Source organism: Chrysemys picta, chromosome 6 (genome assembly GCF_011386835.1).
Source record: "Chrysemys picta bellii isolate R12L10 chromosome 6, ASM1138683v2, whole genome shotgun sequence".
NCBI classification, from domain to species: Eukaryota; Metazoa; Chordata; order Testudines; family Emydidae; genus Chrysemys; species Chrysemys picta.
Window position 1 is genome coordinate 22,922,654 of NC_088796.1, and position 19,655 is coordinate 22,942,308.

The window sequence follows — 19,655 nt, forward strand, 5'->3', positions numbered from 1 at the left end:
GTCGACGGGGGAGCCTGCCTGCCGTGTCTGGACCTGCGGTAATGTAGCTGAAGTTGCGTATCTTAGTTTGAAGTGGGGGGTTAGGGTGAACCAGGCCTATGAAGCAAGCCCTAGAGTGACTACAGCTGGCAACAGCATTAGGAACCCAGGGGAACCCCCTCTCCCCCACACACAAAAGAAGGAGGTCTGACTCGGATCTGTGTTGTGCAGCGTGGACGTCAGAAAAAGGCTAGTTAGAGCCAGCACTATCTGAGGTCAGAAGCAGGTGCCTGGAGGGCTGATAAGGCAGGACTGCATCAAAGGGAAAAAGACAGGCCATATTTACTGTATACAACAAAAGGAATCCAGGCTGGACACGAGTCTGGAAAACTGGGCTGGGAAGAAAGCTGGTTAAAATAGTCACACCTATAGCTAAGATTGCTAAAACAAATTCAAGGGAAGCATATCACACATTTGGGGGAAATTCTTAACATTAAACTATAGAAATCACAGGCCAAATTTAACAAAATTAACACCAATCTTAAACACTCACCAAAGCCAGGTCACCAGCTGATGAAAATCACTGTAGCTGCTCTGAAGTTGATTTACATCAACTGAGGATCTGGCCCCAGTTCACAAACACACACACTCTTATGTAGCAAAATTCTCAGTGGCCAGCACCCACCAAATTTTAATACATCTTTTATCACTGTATATTCTGAACAAATATGGAAACTAGAGCAGGAAAATTTAAAAAGTTGATTCCAGCTGTAGTTATTACTGGATACAATGGTATTCCCCATTTTAAGTATAGGAAACACTCTCTGAACCCTGTAACACACTTCTGAAACTGGAGTGAGCTTTTTGAATGCACCCACTGTATTTTTTCTATAGGATCAAGTTGGATGGTTTGTTATAACATTAACAGTTCTTTTCTTATATAATGACTATATTTACAATCTCATATAAGAGTTGCTTTATCTGTTTGTGTCAAGTACACCTTTGTTTCTAGTGATGTGTCTAAGTAGGGATACATGCAATTATTTTGCTTAATAAGAGATTGCACAATTTAGAGGTGTTTACAGAGGTGGTCTTGAATTGTTAAAGATTTTTGTTTGTGAAGCTTGTACATGCTTGTGTGGAAGGTCAAACTTTTTACAAGTTTTGGATGATTAAGTTAAAGTATTAAAATTTGTATACACAATGCTGACAAAAAGATACGAGTTGGTTCATTTAGGATAGGTCTACACTGCATGTGTAGTACATACAGGTCTGTCGCATCTTATGCTGGGGTTACGTTCCGCAGTCAGCGCATAAAGCGAAAATCGCATATAGTCAAAATTACATTGAGTGTAATGGCGGGCAGAATCGCCCGCACTACAGGTACAGGATTAAAATTGTTATTTTTCTTTTTGTTTTTGCCGACCGCGTAAAGCTGAAATCATGCATGTTAAATGCGACAGACCTGTATTCTGCATGCTCAGGTATAAATAGCAGTGTAGCAGGTGAGACCTTCCCTAGGTGAGTAGAGTGCCCGACCCCCCTGAATCATAGGGTATATACCTTACATGTCTCTCTATACACCCCAGCAGTACCTCCCATGTCATCTATACTGCTATTTTAGTATTTCACAGTGTAGTGTCCTGCTGCCTCCTTGCTGCTAGAACCTTTCCCTGCTGCAGTGAAAGACTAGCAGGGAGAGGCTTCAGCAGCTCCCCAAAGACTTTCTGTGCTGCCTCCCCATTGCCAGAGCCTTTCACTGCTGTGTATAGCTACACACTGCAGTGAGTATGGAAACAGTCTGGCTTTCATGGGAGTGTGTAGCTACACATACCCTTCACATTGCTGCAAGCGTATAAACATTGTAATTAGAGTATTTTGTTACAGAGGCAGAGTTAAGGGTGCTTGAATTCAGCGCAAAAATTTAGAAATGTTGTTTAATGGAGTAAGTGCACAAACTCTGTTAAAGTTGGTGAATTGTTTATGTAACCATAGCTTGTGATTTCCACAGTATAACGCTCAGGGGTTTTTTTTGGCGCGGGGGGGGGGGGGGTAATATAAATGTGTTCAATGGAATATATTCTCATGTTCTTAAGTGAAACTTACATTTTTTGTTCTGAATTACACTAATTCTATTCAGAGATATGCAGCCTAATTATTTCATTGTTTCAGTTAAATTCCTAATGCAGAAGTGCCCACACCACATCATTGTAAACCATAACTGGCACCTTGGATATCAGTGAGGAAACAGACCACAGACTTGTGGGGAAATAGAAGAGGGGGGCCTTTTTTTTTTAAAATAGCCAAAGCTGTGAATCTGAAGGCCCCGAAATAAACCCTCTAACAGAGGACTGTTATGTTGACTGCCTTTACAAAAAGTAGTACAGGCCAGGGCCTGAACAAGACTGAACTGCACAGTTCTCTGCCAAATTCGGTCAAGGGTCATGACCAGAGGAGGGAGGAAGTAACAGTGATAAAGGCCTCGGCACCCTAATAACCACAAGTTTATGAAATGTAATAACCGCTTGTATGAAGAAATTGCTTTTGCAAATGCCAACTTCTCCTGTGATTCCAACTATCTGCAAAATTAGCCAATCATAGATCTTTTAGCGTCCCCTGATAAATCCCCGTTAACCCTTCACCGAAAACCCCCAGAAAATAACATGTGCCTTGCCGAGAAATGTACTCAAACTGGTGCCAAGTACCACCCCTGGGGAAAACCACCAAGCACCTCTCTACCCAAATAAACACCCAACTCGTGGGAAATAATGAGGGTGGAGTGGGGGGGCTCACCCCAACCCCAATTTCTGAATTCATGACGTATTGTTTGTACTTTGCTTGCGGTTTGACGAAATATAAGCCGTCTGCGTGCGGCCCTCGGTGTGTCAGTCTTCGAACTGCACTCCAGTGCACGGGTATGTATGTCAACGAAGACTCGAGCCTGAGGCCAGTTTAAACTAAAATCACTGCGTGGGTGTCTTTGACCACAACAGACTGAATACTAAGTCTTGAGACTGAACCACTCAGTTTTAGGAATAGTTCTATTAGGGGTAAGGAACATTCACAGAAAAGTCAGTGCTGCTATTTGACAAGTCTTCTACCGACAGAGCAGGCATAAGTGCTAACAGCTTTCACAAATATAACATTATTAAATAAAAATACAAAGGAGAGTTAACCCTGTCCAGTAACTGGAGTTCGAGATGTGTCCCCCTATAGGTGTTCCACTTCAGGTGCTTATGTGCCCCTGTGCCTTTGATGGGACATTTTTGATAGCAGTGCTCGTTCAACCAGGCATGCACCCTTACATCCTCATCCCCTACACTAAGGATACTGCACAGATGAACATGTTACCCCCAGGGAAAGTAACTTTTCCTTCTTTGAGTAGCTGTCCCCACACTCCCAGACCCCTCCCCCACTGAGCCCCAACCCCCTTCACCTGGACCCAAGCTGCAGAGTCCTATTACTGTTCCACCTGGAACTCCCCCCCCCCCCCCAAACAAACCCCTATGCATCCAGAGCCGCCCTCAACCAGATTGCTCCACACAGAACTCCCTCAACCCACACCTGGATTCCCCTACACTAAGCCCCTCCACACATGGATCCTGCCTTGCTCAGCCTGCCTGGCACAGAGGGGCAGGTCTCTGGAGTGTTTCTGGGATGAGCCCGATCCTTGTGCTGTATCTGGGTTGGGTGCAGCCTCACCACTGAGTCTGTGTCCTGGGGGGAACTGCACAGTGATCTCCCACCTCTGTGTAGCCCCTGGCTTGTGCTCCCCAATGCCATGCTGGAGCCTTCACAATTATTTGACAAATAAAATTTGAAAAATTTTAAAGTATTGTAAGCAGATTTTGGGGGAGGGGGGGGAGTGCAGAATGCCCTCAGGAGTATGAACAGGAAGGCTCTAGCCATAGAAACTTCAGACGGGGGTGAAGTTTCTGACTGGCCTACTGAGACAACAGACAGGAGCAGATCGGAAGCAGCCACAGTGGGCAAGAAGCAAATTGGATGAGGTAAGGATACAACATCTGTCTTGGCCAAGTTAGAGCAATCAAAATGACTCTAGCTCCGTCTTGCTTGATCTTGTTGGAACAGAATTTGCTGCACTAGCTGCACTTCATAGTGGCTGCTCCAGCACCAAGACTGACCTCTAGGAATCCTCAAGCTAGGAATAGTTGTTGACAACCTAGAAGTCCAGCTCCCATTCATGATTTATGGAGAAGTGGTGGCTGAGGTAGTCTGCCCTGGTGGTAAGAAGCTGAGATGACTAACTGGTTGTCTAGACACCAATACCAGACTTTTATTGCTTCAGGGCAGAGAGATGAGCAATGTGCATCTCCCTGACAATAAATATAATACATGCAGGCCATGTTGTCTGTCATCTTCATTGACTTGGCTCTGATTAGAGGGAAAAAGTGAAGGCAAGCATTTCTGAACTCTCAACTCTAGCAAGTTGATATGAAGGAGCTATTCTTGCAGTGACAATTTGCCTGAATTGTGTGATGTCCCAGGTGTGCCCTCCATTCCAAGAGTGATGTGTCTGATGTTGTCAAAACACTTGGTGGACTCTGGATAAAACGGGACTCCTGAACAGGTATTGGAAGGGTCTTCCTACCAGCTGAGTGACTGCAGAACGTACTGGGGAACAGTTACAAGCTTGTTCCGGTTTGTTTGGTCTGTAGACTATATGAAACCATCCCTAGAGACATCGAAGATGTAGTCTGGTGTGCTGAACTACAAAAATTCAAGCTGTCATGTGCCCCAGCAGTTGAAGACAATCTCTTACTGGTGTTTGGGAACTGAAATGAATTCCTGGGATGAGATTCTCTCAGGTGAGAAATCTGTCAGAAGGCAGATAAGCCCCATTTGCCACTACATCCACAAAAATGTCTATAAAATTTAGATGCTGAAGTGGTGTCAAAAACAGACTTCTTGAGATTGAGTTGGAGGCCTACCTAGACTGTGGAATAGAGACTGTCCCCTGTACTGCCGGTAATACTTTAAGATAAGATCTGCCACGATCAACCAGTTGTCTAGATAAGGGAAAATTATGCCTAGATAATGAAGATGCTCAGGTATGACTGCCATAATCTTTGAAAATACCCTTGAGGCCAAGGATAGGCTGAAAGTGAGGACCTGCTGCTACTGGTAGTGGTTGATGATTGAATACGAATCGAAAAAACATTTTATGAGAAGGGTGAACTGCCACATGAAAGTGAGTCTTGTAGGTCAAGAGTTGCAAAGCAATCTCTGGAGTCTAGAGAGGGAATTATGGCTGCAAGGGTCACCATCTTGAATTTTTGTTGTTTCACATATTTGTGTAGATGTCTGAGGCCTACTGTTGGCCTCCATCCTTTTGGGGAACCAGAAAGTACTTGGGAGTAAAATCCCTTTATCCTGTGCTGCACCTAAATGTAGAATAGAGGAAAATCTCATATCAAGAATTGATCATGACATAGGTCCCTGAAAAGGAATGGGATGGAACTGAAATGGATGGTGTAAAAAACAGGTACTAACCTTTTGTAGCTGTTGTTCTTCGAGATGTGTTGCTCATGTCCATTCCACATTAAGTGGAATGGACATGAGCAACACATATGCCGTGTGCACCATTGCCGGAGATTTTTCCCTCATTGGTATCAGTCGTGCCAGCTCTAGCGCCTCTGGTGCCACGTGCTTATGCGCCCATATAAAGGGCACTACTGGCTCCACACACTCTCAGTTCCTTCTTGCTGTCTAACTCCCAAACAGAGGAATAGAAGGTGGCCTGTGGAATGAACATGAGCAATGCATCTCGAAGAACAAGTTACAGAAATATTAGTAACCTTTTTTTCTTCTTCAAGTGCTTGCTCATGGCCATTCCACGTTAGGTGACTCACAAGCAGTACCCAAGGAGATGAGTTCGGAGTTCATGGACTTGTGGTCTGCAACACAGCTCGCCCAAACATGACAATCTCAAGTCTGTTGGGTGATGGCACAGTGAGAGAAGTACGTACTTACGACCAGGTTGCAGCCCTGCAGATTGGATTGGGACCTGGGCCAGAAACGCTGCTGAAGAGGCCTGGGCTCTTGTGGAATGAGTGGTCAAGATGGCCAGAGGTGGAACGTTCACCTGTTCGTAGGATGCCCAAATGCAGGCAGTTATCCAGGATGAGAGTCTCTAGGCTGAAACCGGGAGGCCTTTCATTCTCACTGCTATTGCCATAAAGAGATGCATGGATCTATGCAACGGTTTAGTTTTCTGATGTAGAAGGCGAGGGCGCACTTAACAACCAATGAGTGAAGCCGCTGCTCTTCCAAATTCTTGTCTGGCTTCAGGAAGAAAACTGGCAGGAAAATGGCTTGGTTGGTATGGAACAGTGAGACCACCTTTGACAGGAAGGCCAGATGGGAGGGTGGCTGAGCCTTGCTGAACACACTGTATGGTGGTTCTGACATGTAAGGGCCAGGAGAGAAACAGCAGAGGGCACAATGCTAGCAGCTCAAAGGGAGAGCCTGTGAGTTTCAATAGGACAAGGTTTAAATCCCACAGGGGAATTGATTTGTGGAACCTGAGGGTAAAACCTCCCTAACCCTTAAGAAAGCAGATTGTCAGGTCATGAGAGAAAACTGACCTACCACTCACAGGTGGGTGGAAGGTCGAAATTGCTGCTAGGTGCACCCTGATAGATGTAATGACCAAGCCTTGCTGTTTTAGCAGGTAATCCAGAACAGATTGAAGGAAAGACTGAGTTGGAGAGACCATATCGAGAAATGCTTCCACTTTGCAAGATAAGTAGCCCTTGTAGATGGCTTCCTACTTCCCAGCAAAATCTGGCGGACTTGTTCCCAAATAGGATTGCTCCTCCGGTTCAGCCATGGAGTTTCCATGCAATTAGGTAAAAGATGAGGTTTGGGTGGAGTAAATGACTGTGGTCCTGTGAGATCAGGAGCAGGCAGAGTGGGAATGGTGGCGGGAGTGCTACTGATAAGTCTAGCAGGGTGTCAAACCAGGGTGCCAAACCAGTGGTGTAGCCACATTGAGGCTAGAAGAATAATTTTCACAGTGTCCCACTAGAATTTCAGAAGGGCCTTGTAAATCAGAGGTACTGGAGGAAATGCACAGAATAGGAGCTTTGTCCATAAAAGCAGGCAAGCGAAAGGGAGCCTGGGCTGTGCAGCGAGCAAAACTGATGCCATTTCCTGTTACGATTGGTGGCAAAAAGAGAGACAACTCTCCCCCTGCAATCTTTGGAAAATTAAATTGGTGACGTCTGGGTGAAGGGACCATTCAGGGTCAGAGGAGAAAGATCTGCTTAAGTGATCTGCCAGAGTGTTCTGGGGTCCTGGAAGATGGGAAGCCTTGAGGTGGATGGAGTTCTTCATGCAGAAATCTCAGACGGATGGCCTCCTGACACAAGATGGAGAAGTGTGCACCTCCCTGATTTTTTATGTAACACATGGCCGTGGTGTTGTCCATCAGTACTCGCACTACTTTGCCTGTGATCTGGGGGAGAAACACTTGACAAGCTAAGTGGACCACTCTTGAGCTCCCTGATGTTTATGTGGAGGGAGAGCTCATCCTGGGACTGCAGGCCCTGTGTTCTGAAGCAATCAAGGTGGGTTCCCCAGCCTAAGTCTGAAGCATCCGACACCAGGAACACTGACGGCTTGGGAGAAACAAAGGGAATGCCTGCCATTGCTGACAGGACAGTCCTTCCAACCATCAAGGGTGGTGAGGATTGGGGCTGGAACCATAAGCACTGAAGCTAACCACATCTGCAGGGGTCTGAGGTGCAGTCTTGCATGCGGTACCACATAAGTGCATGGGACCATGTGTCCCAGGGGCTTGAGGCAAACCCAGGTTGTTGTGACTGGATGGGCCATGACCTGGATATCAGGTCCAACGTTGTCAGGAATCGAGCCTCTGGAAAGCAGACTCTGACGTGGGTCAAGTCTAGTACTGCAGTGATGAACTATTCTCTGTACTGGAATGAGAGTCTACTTTTGTTTATCAACAGGCCCAGAGCTCTGAAGGTAGTTTGGACCAGGGTGATGTGGTTTCTTTACTTGAGCGTCTGAGTGGCCCTTGATCAGCCAGTTGTCGAGGTATGGGTAGACTTGGACTCCTTACCTTGTGGAGGAAGACCGCTACCACTGCCATGCATTTTGTAAAGACCCAGGAGGCTGCAGATAGGTCAAAATGTGAGGACAGTGACTTAGTAATGGGTCTGGTTTACTATAAACCTGAGGAATCTTCTGTGGCCTTGAAAGACTGAAATGTGAAAATAAGTGTCCTTCAAGTCAAAAGTGCCATATCAATCCCGTGGATCCAGGGAGGGAATGATGGAGGCCAGGAAAACTGTGAAACTTATTTCTTGAGATAACTGTTGTGGCGGTGCAGATCCATGATGGGGCAAAGACCCCCCCTTGGCTTTTGAGATTAGGAAACAGAGGGACTAAACCTCCTTCTCTCTCAAGCTTTGAGGGCTTTCACAGCTCCCACCCAATAGGAGGGTTTGCACCTCCTGACTTAGGAGTTGTTCATGAGAACAGTCTCTGAAGATGGATGTGGATAGCGAGTGCATGGGAGGGGGGTGGATGAAAACTGAAGTCTGTAACCATCCACCACTGTATTTAGTACCCAGGAGTCCAATGTAATGAGAAACCATGCTGAGTTGAAGTGGGAAAGTTGGTCCAAAAACAATGGGGATGTGTGTGTCAGGCTCCAGAACAGGAACTGGTATAGCGCCCTTGGGCGCACCTTCAAAAGGCCTGCATGGGTCCTCCAGAGTACCTATGCGACCCGCAGGAAGACTGAGTCTTTAAATTTCAACTAGGAGTCCCACAAGTTTTAAATATATCTCCCCAAAAAGGATCACTGGTTTGAGATATAAGAACATATGCAGCTGTAGTCCACCCGTCGAATAAATTTTTTGAACAAACAGATCCAGTTTCTTTGCATTGTTTTGTTTGGCCCTGTCTATCCCTCTCATGGGCCACCACTACAAGTAGGGACCCAGGAGGGTGCAAGTACAGGTACTCATACCCTTTGGCTGGTACACATTTCTTTTCAGCCCTCTTCCAAGTGGGAAGGAGAGAAGATGGAGTCTGCCACAGGGCACTGACTGCACCCATTACAGCTTTGTTAATAGGTAGAGCCCACCGTAGATGGAGCTGCTGCAGCCAGAATGTCCGTGAGGCTGTGGGATGATTCGTGGAGCTCCTCAACCTCTAGACCCAGGTTAGTCGCAATCCTGTTTAGAAGCTCCTGATGGGCTCTAGAGTCATCTTCCAGCAGCAAGTCACTCGGTCCCGAGACAGCCTCATACGGGGAGGAGGAAGAGATCTGTACTGGAGAATGAGCTTCTTCCTCTTCTTCAGACTCAATCATCACCGTGGGGCCCACAGCCTGTGTATCAGTACTGGGTTTGGTACCGGAATCAGGTTCCAGTGCAGAGCAGAGTGGTGTGGGGGCCCACCTCTCGGAAGTAACCAAGCATGATTGGTGGGATGACAGACCCAGTACCTGGGGAACCCCCCATGGTTTCCAGATCAGCCACTGCATAGGCCACTGGCTAGGTACTGGCAGAGGGGACCTGCACAGGGGTCTGGTGGTATGTAGGATGGGTACTGATGGTGGCCCTTGGGATGGGTGTAGGGCTCCACCTCAGACTCCGACGAAGAGTCCTTCCATGGATGACCACATGGGAGCGGTACCCCTCACTTCTGCTGTTTGACGCCAAGAGTATGGGGACTGGTGCCAGAAATGACCTTGTAGAAGAAAGTAGGGTTGGCTTGCCCCTGGAAGATTCAGTATAGGGTAAGAAAATAAGAACTTGGAATCCCTGCTGGGATGTAGTACTTTTTATCTGCATGCTTGCAAGTTGATGGAGTCTGTCAGATGGTTTATAGCAGGCTCCAGCAAAGCTTCATTGACGGGGATGGCTACCTGTATAGAGGCGGAGGTGTGTAAAATGTCCAGGAGTTTATGATGGGAACCCTGGACTTCCTGTAATGGAATTTGAAGCATATAGGCAATACGTTTCATCAGCTCTTGAAACATCCTAAGTTGATCTACCATGGAAGGAGGTTAAGGCATGATAGCTTCATCAGATGGTGATGAAATATTAGTGTCACCTCTTTGTCATCCCTTGCTTCCTGCACCTCAAAAGTCTCCTTCTCTGGTTGAGAAGAATGTCCCTATCTATGCTCCAAGTGGGTAGATGCTGACCTAAACTGTTGTTGGTAAATGGGCCAAGGATCCCAACAAGGCCACTAGGGCATAGCAGGAGCAGCCTCTACTGATCATACCAAGGGGGTGGAAGCTGAGGTCTGGTATCCTCCATAGTATCAGTACATGTGGGTTAATTATGCCTCCTAGAATATACAGAAGAACCCTATACTAAAATTTGTGAGTCAGAGGAGCTCTCCTCAACATATCCCAGGGGAGGTGATAACTATTCGCCCTGTATGGTTGAAGTCAGTAAGACTGCCTCAATGACAAATGTGGAGCTGGTGACCTAGCAGACTGCAGTACCACAAGATGACTGGTACCAGGAGGTCTTTAGAGTATCTAAACTCCTGCAATACCGATGGTATATCAGTGGGAATTTGATGATTTCCTTTGGAGGCCAGTTTCGGTATTAATGGTACAGAGAACCCTGATATGAGAAAGATCAGGTCAAATGCCATTGGTACCGATGCAATACATGATGATGGTATAGCTACCGAAAGGATAACTGAGTCTGATGACACAGCTACTAGCCTAAGTTCGGTTATCTATAGTTGAAGAGGTCCTCAGTACTGAATCCTGTTGCAAGGTATTGCTCTTAGAATATGCTTTAGAAACCTTCATGGTAGCAGAGCCATTCAAATCCTCAGGGACCCTTTGGGACCTGAGATCTCCGGGAACCTTCTTGCGAATGGTGATGAACATTTCATAGTAGAACAGGTGCTCCTACTCTTTTTATTGGTGGTCAAAGGCTTCGATAATACAGCTCTCTAACCTGAAGGTACTGTCACAGAAGCTCTCTCCCCTGAGGCTTTCGGTGAGACACGCCCAGAGGTTGAGGATGACACTTACATACTTGAATCTTCAGAGATGCTCAGTGAGTGTTGTCTTGAGATAGATGAAGCACTAGTCGTACTGGAAGCTCTGTGTACAGGGAGGTCCTTGGTACATGGGTCAGAAGCTGATCTTAATGCTTGCTCCACCATTAAAAGTCTAAATTTGACCTTTCTGTTCTTTTGAGATCTGACCTTGAAAGATGAGCAAATCTTGCACTTACTGGGCCTATGGTTATCTCCCAAACAAAGGAGCACCAAGGACGCCCATCACTTACTGTGATAGCCTCCCATACCTCTTAAAACCCAGGGATGCTGAAATACATCAGAATAATCAATGGTGGAAGGGTGCATGCATCCCTGAAATGGAGCAACTATAGGGAAACTACTCAAAGAAGGTAAATATTGCTAAGTAGTTATGCAATATATTATCAATATTATTCAGTTTAACTGATTATTACATTGGATAGTCAAATGCTTAGTATCTATTATCTGTGTGTTTGCAAACCAGTTTTAGGTATTTTTTGTAAATGCATGCATATAAAAAAGATTTAGTAGATTAAACAGTTTAATGCAAAAGTATTCTACAAGCTTGTTAAAAATAAAAAACTCAAATTGTCTGATTTTTCCTTCTCTTAATTCTGCACAAGCCAGTAATTTTTGTCAAGTTACAATAATCCATTGATCATGGATAGGAAAAACAAAACTGCAAATCCACTCTTTACTACAAAAATCATGGTCACAGTTTCATGTTTAATGGGGAAATCACTTCAAGTATACAATATTTCAAACATCCAGAAACTGGTTAAGAGGTATAAGTCAGTGAAACAAAAATGCAGGAAATCCAAAACTTATCTTTGACCTTTTCATCCTAAAGAATAGGGTCACATGACTAAACTGACAGCATCTCTCATTTGGGTAGGAAACTTCCGTAGGGAGTTAAAATGGCCAAATGAACAGCAACTGAAATATAAAACATGAAGCAACTTCCAAAATAATAAACGGCAATGACTGATTGGACACCATGGCAGCAAAACGTCTTCCTTTTTAAAGGCAGAGGATCTTGGGCAACTGCATACTGCTGAACTGAGTGCCAAGGTAGCACAAAGGAAGTTAGTGCAATCCTCTTTCGTTAAAAATAATTTTTGAGCACATGCTAGTTACTCTATTTCCCATATGAAATTACTTTTAAGGAATCTTTTTCTGTACTGGGAAAGCTTTCCATTATTTTGTTTGCTGACCACTAATATCTTTGTATTAATTTTTTTAAGTCGCAGTGTTTGATGCTCACAGGATACTGTATATTTAAACTTACGCAAGATCCCTCTCCTATATTAATATTGTATTTACATTCCACAGGCCACTGTGTTAAAATGTTTTCGGAATTTCTCCAGTATATTTTGAAGGACAAGCAAAATAATTAATCACTTAAAAGGTCAAAGATAAGTTTGACCTGATGAATTGGATCAAAAGGCTTTGAAGTAATTTTAAATCAAGAAAACCAGTGTTCTTTGCAATATCTGACATTTTCCTACAGTCATTTGTAAAATAGTTATAGGAATGTTATCATAGTCAATATTAAACCCACGTATTTTTTCAGGTCTTCAGCTAAGCATAGTGCACACCAAACAGAAAGAGTGAAACTTCAGTTTCCAGTGTATAATGAACGTTAAAGTCATTTAATAAACTTTAGTTTTTATTTGCGTATTTCACTGTTGCGTATCCCACTGTAGTGCTGTGACAACAAATCACATCTGTGTACTGGAGCATACATCAACAGTATGATGTAATTTTACTTACACCATTGCTATAATATTTAGCTTTTGAAGAAGACATAAGCATACACTGTGGCCACACCAAATAATTTTCTGGGTTTTTTGTTTTTTTTGATAACCTTCACTTTGTCAGCAATACTTTATCCACTTTAGTTTTAGTTTTCAAATTACTGAAAAAAAAAAAAATCACAGAAAAATAGCTATACAGGAATAGCTACTAGGAGTTACCTCACAGGCACTGATATGGCAAACATCTATTTTAAGGGCTAATGAAATGGCATTAGTATCACATTGACAAAGCTGTTTGAAAACAACTGCCAACTTTGTCCAAATGGGAAAATGCCCTCTTTTACTAGCATCTTAAGAAAAAAAAAATTCAGAAAGTTATTTTTTTGGCCTTGCTATGTCACAAAGTCAGTCATACAAAGACCTATGCATTAAACCTAAAATGATAGTTTTAAAAGCCCTTCTATTAAAACAAAAATGTCATGCATTTTTGATCAATTATGCAGCTGCTTTAAAACTGTTGCAAGACCATACTGTATATATTAGCTTTTATACTGCTAATGCACAACTAACAGCAAACTTGATTAGATTAACACAAATCTGTCTTAATTACACCGTTATATCACACTAAAGAGACAAAATGCCACAAGATTGGCAGAAACATTTAATTCTGAGCACTCAAACGGCAGGATAATTGTGTGTTGTAACCCTTCACATTTAGGAAAAAAACCGAAATCCTGCAGTCTCACTTTACAAAAAAAAGTTCTGCTGTAAAATATTAAGTGGGAGGGAAACTATATACCATCTATAACACAGAGTAACTTATACAACTAGTGTCAAAGGCAAACAAAACTTCTAAATAAAATATCAAAATACTCATAGCTACTGAAGCACAAATGCTGCATTAAATAGAGTCAGGATTTAAGACAATGCACTAGTGACTAGTTAATAAAAAGGACAAAAAATAGGGAAGTTACTACAGTTAGTAACCTATGTCTAAATAAAAAAAAAATAATGGGGGGGAAAAATTAAGCTAATATTTTTTTAAATCAGAGCACAATTTCCATTTGTGGTATCTTTACATCCATAATTTGTCTGATACTGCACATCCATTAAAAGTTTAGAACTTCACAGAAGAGTTAAGTCCTCTTTCTGCAAAATTGATCTTCCATCTGTTTTTTGGATGTTTTAAAACAGACATTATTATGAATAAAAAAGAGTCAGGCAACAAATGGACTCCTATTATCACTTCCTGTCTTAACACTGATGACAGACATTTTTAAAAGTTATCGTAATCTTTTTTGTCTTTTTTCCCCTCTGCTTCAAACCCATCGACCCCATCACTGTCTCTTCTCCTTTTACGATTGTTATGAATGTTGAAACGTTGATTCATCTGTGGCAATGGATCCATTCCTAGAACTTTGTGTATTTGACGGAATGCAAGGAGTCTCAGTGCAAACTGGTAACAGAGGGAGGAGGGGGGAAACAAAACAAAAACCTTTTATCAGAAACAAATGTTAAACCTAAATATGACAGTGGAGGCAGTTAACATTTTCTTCATAAACCACATTAAAAAAAAACAATCAAAGCTTATGCAAATTTATCTACAGCAATCCTTTTCAATCCAATATAGTTTTAAGTTTAAACAGGTACAGTCATTTAGATTGATAAAATACAGACAAGCGTGAACATCTTTGCAAGTACAAAAGGATGGAACTGCAGTAATCCTTTTCCTAATCTTGGCAGTAGCAACAGCTAATCTTAGGTCCACATCTTAGTTTATGACAAAGTACCCTTTGTGCCATAAAGCTGATCTAAAACTGCACCAAACGTACAGTTGGAATACTTCCCCTACAAGGGAACCCTTGTCGGGCATAAAGCCATCATAAAGGCTATCCTTATTTAGGAGCTAGTTTGATTCCCAGTGTAAGTGCCCTCAGGATTTATTGCCTGTTTCTAATAGGTAGACTGAGCATTATGTGAGAACACCTGAGTACTCAGCCCTTAAACTGAGCATATATCTGTGCATTTATTCAAACTTTTGTTACATTAGTCAATTCTCCCCCCTCCACCCCAGTTTTATTGAAGGAGAACGATCTTCAATATTTCAGCATACCACCACCACACTTGGCTATTTTATTATAATGTTGATTACCTGTGCACTCGAAGTAATATCCTCTCGTTGCTGGTCTGTCATTAAAGCAAGTGTATCATAAGGATCTTTTTCACAAGGATCCAAAAGGCCAGGACCACCTATAACAATACGGCTAGTTACCATTACTAGAGTCCACATATACTGATTATATATAGCAACTATAATATACATTTTAGCTGAGCTTATAAATACCCTTGACAAAATCTAAAATTTGTATCAAACAAATGCAACCTGCCTTTAAGGATTATTCCTGAAGATATACACTCAAAAACTCTCCTCAATGCATCCCCAGGGCTTTGTGGTCCAGAAGCACTGCTGATCGCTTTCTCTACTAGTAACTCCATAGCCTAAAATCAAGAATAGAAAAAGACTATTTTATTAGGCTGCTTTAAAAAAAGAAACCATCACAATTCAACTCAGATCTTCTGGTATACACAGCTTAATAAGAAGTTACACAAAGAATATTGTGTCCAGTTGAAAAGTAAGGAAAAGTTAGACTAACAGATTTTTAGACAGCTGAATAGTGATACAAAATTAGCCTAAGAGCAATAACCCCTATATTTAGGTTGTCTAACACTTCCCATTATAAGATTCTTATGACCTTTTTTGAGATGCTCTAACACCTCCATTGTTTGCAGTTGACTTTTGAAATTCAGCAGGGAGAACATCCTAGGGTTAGAAAAGTACCTTTTCTTTGACCCATGAAATTCTGTTTAGGCTTAGCGGAGATATAAATGAAAAAAATCTCAATTTCCCTTCTGTCACATCTGTTAGCAGCATGCCAAAAAACAGTCCCCTGAACACAAACATTCTAATCCAAGTCTGGCCCACATCACTGCCAAAGCAGCACCAGTAATACAGACTGCACTGGGAATCCCAGGAGTAGGCACACTCTTCAGGGAGATTGGGTAGGGAATGGGTTGGGGGTGGAGAGAGCACAATCTGAGCCTGGTTCCTCCTCCCCTTCCTGTACTGAGATGGGAGGGTGAGAGAAGAGAAAGGGAGAATAAGCGTGTGCGCACTGGGCCAGACTTCCCTTGATCAACCCCTTCCATCCTGAGGGATAATTTCCTATGCTCAAATTGTTAGTCCTGTGGGTCAAACTGAAGGTTTAGCATTCAAACCCTACACCAGGTGATGCATGATAGTGGGGATGATACAGCTGCACATGAAATAATTTACCTTTTTTTCTTTTAAAAGACTAGGAAATCCCATAACCTCCCTCCCCCTGCCTCCCCCCATCCCCCGGCCAAAAAAATCTCCACCCATTAAAAGAGGATTATTTATTTTACTAAGAAGCGACAAAGAGTCCTGTGGCACCTTATAGACTAACAGACGTATTGGAGCATAAGATTTCTTGGGTGAATACCCACTTTGTCAGATGCATGTAGTGAAAATTTCCAGACCATGCGTCTGACGAAGTGGGTATTCATCCACGAAAGCTTATGCTCCAATACGTCTGTTAGTCTATAAGGTGCCACAGGACTCAGTCGCTTTTTACAGCTCCAGACTAACACGGCTACCCCTGTTATTTTACTAAGTTGAGCATTAGAAAATAAGGCATTTGGGTTGCCTGTGCGGCCGTAATTCTGCAGCTTTGTTTACATTCATTCTGATAGTATGTGATCCGGTAATTAAAGACTGTTTTCCAGAGAATCCCGGCTTCATTGAGTGCACAAGATGCACAGCAAGCAGGGAATGAAGCACAGTCAAGTAATGAATTAGTCTGTAAGAACCCTGCTTCATTTGTTCTAGCAGTTGGATAGTGTGTAGAAACCAAGACAGGGGACTGCAAGAAGAGAAAGGATGATCTCGTGGTTAAGGCAGGTGAATGACATACAGGAGAATCCAATTCTATCCCTGCTTCTGCCACGGTCTTTCAATATAATGCTGAACAAATTACTTAAACCAACATCTTGCTACTAATTATGTATTCCTCATTCCTGCTCTGCTCAACTTGAGATACCTGGGGCCTGATATGCAGAGCACTCACAGCTACAACAGAAGTCAATGGGAGCTGTGAATATTCAGCAGCTCTAGCAATAAGACAGTATGGTCTGAAAGAATGAGGACAGGGTTGGGAATCAGGAGTGTGTGTTCAAATCCTAGGTTTGCCACTGATTCACTATGTGGCCTCAGGCAAATCTTTGTGTCTCAGTTTCCCTACCTGTAAAATGGATGCCTCCCGTCTTGCAGTATAGAAAAATTCATTAATGTTTGTGAGGCACTCACCTACTAAGGTGATGAGTGCCCTAGAAAAGACTGTGAGGAAATAATTCTGAATTCACTGGAGGCTTTGGATGGCATCTGGTAAACAAGGGAGAGAGGGCCACTAACTGAACGGGGAGTACAAAAATATCAAACAGCTGCCTCAGTCTCTGAGCACTGTCCATCCTATGAACCAAATCAGGTAGGAATAACGAGGAAAAAAACACAGTGTATGATCATTCAATAAATAATGCATCATAATGCAATGGGGTAGAATTTGCAATGCATAAGTAACCTAAATTCTGGCATTTCCTAATTTTTGAAAAAAGAACGAGGAGTACTTGTGGCACCTTAGAGACTAAAACTTAATTGAGCATAAGTTTTCGTGGGCTAAAACCCACTTCATCGGATGCATGCAGTGGAAAATAAGAGTAGGAACACACACACAAAAATTGGTGTTGCCATACCAACTCTATTGAGACTAATCAATTAAGGTGGACTATTATCAGCAGGAGAAAAAAAAACTTTTGTAATGATAATCAGGATGGCCCATTTCAAACCATTGACAAGAAGGTGTGAGTAACGGTAGGGGAAAAATTAGCATGGGGAAATAGTTTTTACTTTGTGTAATGACCCATCCACTTCCAGTCTTTATTCAAGCCTAATTTAATGGTGTCCAGTTTGCAAATTAATTCCACTTTGGCAGTTTCTTGTTGGAGTCTGTTTAAGTTTTTTTGTTGAAGAATTGCGACTTTTAGGTCTGTAATTGAGTGACCAGGGAGGTTGAAGTGTTCTCCGACTGGTTTTTCAATGTTATAATTCTTGTCGTCTGATTTGTGTCCATTTATTCTTTTGCGTAGAGACTGTCTGGTGTGGCCAATGTACATGGCAGAGGGGCACCGCTGGCACATGATGGCATATATCACATTGGTAGATGCGCAGGTGAACGAGCCTCTGAGGGTGGGCTGATGTGATTAGGTCCTATGATGGTGTCCCTTGAATAGATATGTGGAGAGAGTTGGCAACGGGCTTTGTTGCAAGGATAGGTTCCTGGATTAGTGTGTGGTTGCTGGTGAGTATTTGCTTCAGGTTGGGGGGCTGTCTGTAAGCGATCCCTCACTCTCACAGATCTTGGGAGACAGGCCAGTCCTTGCTTACAGACAGCCCCACAACCTGAAGCAAATACTCACCAGCAACCACACACACCACAACAAAAACACCCATTTTATCCATGTTCTCTGTGTATATATACACATCTTCCTACTGTATTTTCCACTGCATGCATCCGAGGAAGTGGGTTTTAGCCCACGAAAGCTTATGCCCAAATAAATTTGTTAGTCTCTAAGGTGCCACAAGTACTCCTTGTTCTTTTTACTGATAGAGACTAACACGGCTACCACTGTGAAACCTAATTTTTGAGTGTTTGATGTTTTGCAAACTAAAATGTTTTGCTGTAGTATTTTTCTCCTGTATGCAATGCATTATATAACCTCTTCTGTAGAAAAAGAGAACTTGTATCTAAATTCCTCGGGGCCTCTAGGAAGTGTGTATTAATGAAGAGCGTAGTAGTAAACTTCCTCCTCCCTCTGGCTCATCACCCCATTTTAAATAGTTAAAGCCTCACTTTTATTTTCCTAGAAGAGGGAGTTTGAACCATAAACAATGAAACTCAATACCTTTTCTTTCTGCAGAAATTTGTAACTTTACATTGAGGACTAAAGAAACTATGAAGCTGATTCTATGCCTGCTCGGGCTCCTGTATCGCACACAGATGCAGCAGGCACATAGGGCCAACACAAGTGGCACACGCAAGTTCCAGTTTAAGGGGTGTGTTTCGGGGGCACAGTCATAGTACCTATCACTATGGTGACACTGCAGCCCAAAGGGCAGCCCGAGGGAAACAGTCTTAAGTCAGAGCAGCCTCCAACTTCTACTGGGGACTGTACCAGCCTCTCAGCAGTCTGGAATGCTGGTGGTTTACGGAGGGCACCTTTGCCCTCTCTCCCCTTGAGCTATGCTGTGTGTGCTGGCTCTTTCAAGAGATGCAGCACAGAATCTGGTGCTGTGTTTAGATTGCTCAAGTATTATTTTAAAGCCAAATAAGCCTTAATGAAAAAATTTAACTCTTATACACTATTTTCAGTTAAGCAGAAGTGAATTGGTAAATTCTTTTATAGCCCTCCTTCTATCTTAGAACTCACTTCTGGTCCAAACACAAACTAACAATAAAGTGGCTTGGACTATTTCCAACACTCTCCCTGTCAAAGATGGATCATCATATATCAGTACTCTGGTACGATATCTGGCAGCAGCAACAGATATTAAAGGGCTTGTCTATACTTACGCGCTGGTTCGGTGGCAGGCAATCGAACTTCTGGGTTCGATTTATCGCGTCTTGTCTGGACGCGATAAATCGAACCCAGAAGTGCTCCCCGTCAACTCCGGTAATCCTGCTCGGCGCAAGGAGTACGTGGAGTCGACGGGGGAGCCTG

The 19,655-nt window shown here is 43.1% G+C and overlaps 1 protein-coding gene across 4 annotated transcripts in view; it reads right to left on the minus strand.

Moving 5' to 3' along the window:
- Positions 1-11,752: 11,752 nt before the first annotated feature.
- Positions 11,753-19,655, minus strand: part of ZFR (zinc finger RNA binding protein) — a 52,292-nt gene continuing 44,389 nt past the window's right edge. For all 4 annotated transcript variants that reach the window (XR_010602131.1, XR_010602130.1, XM_005303840.5 and 1 more), the window contains 3 exons: positions 15,191-15,302; positions 14,956-15,053; positions 11,753-14,259 (listed from right to left, as the gene is read on the minus strand). Coding sequence is in view for 2 of the 4 variants with exons in the window: in XM_005303840.5 (XP_005303897.1) it covers positions 14,080-14,259; positions 14,956-15,053; positions 15,191-15,302 (390 nt within the window). In the remaining 2 variants the exon portion in view is untranslated. The remainder of the gene's footprint in view (positions 14,260-14,955; positions 15,054-15,190; positions 15,303-19,655) is intronic.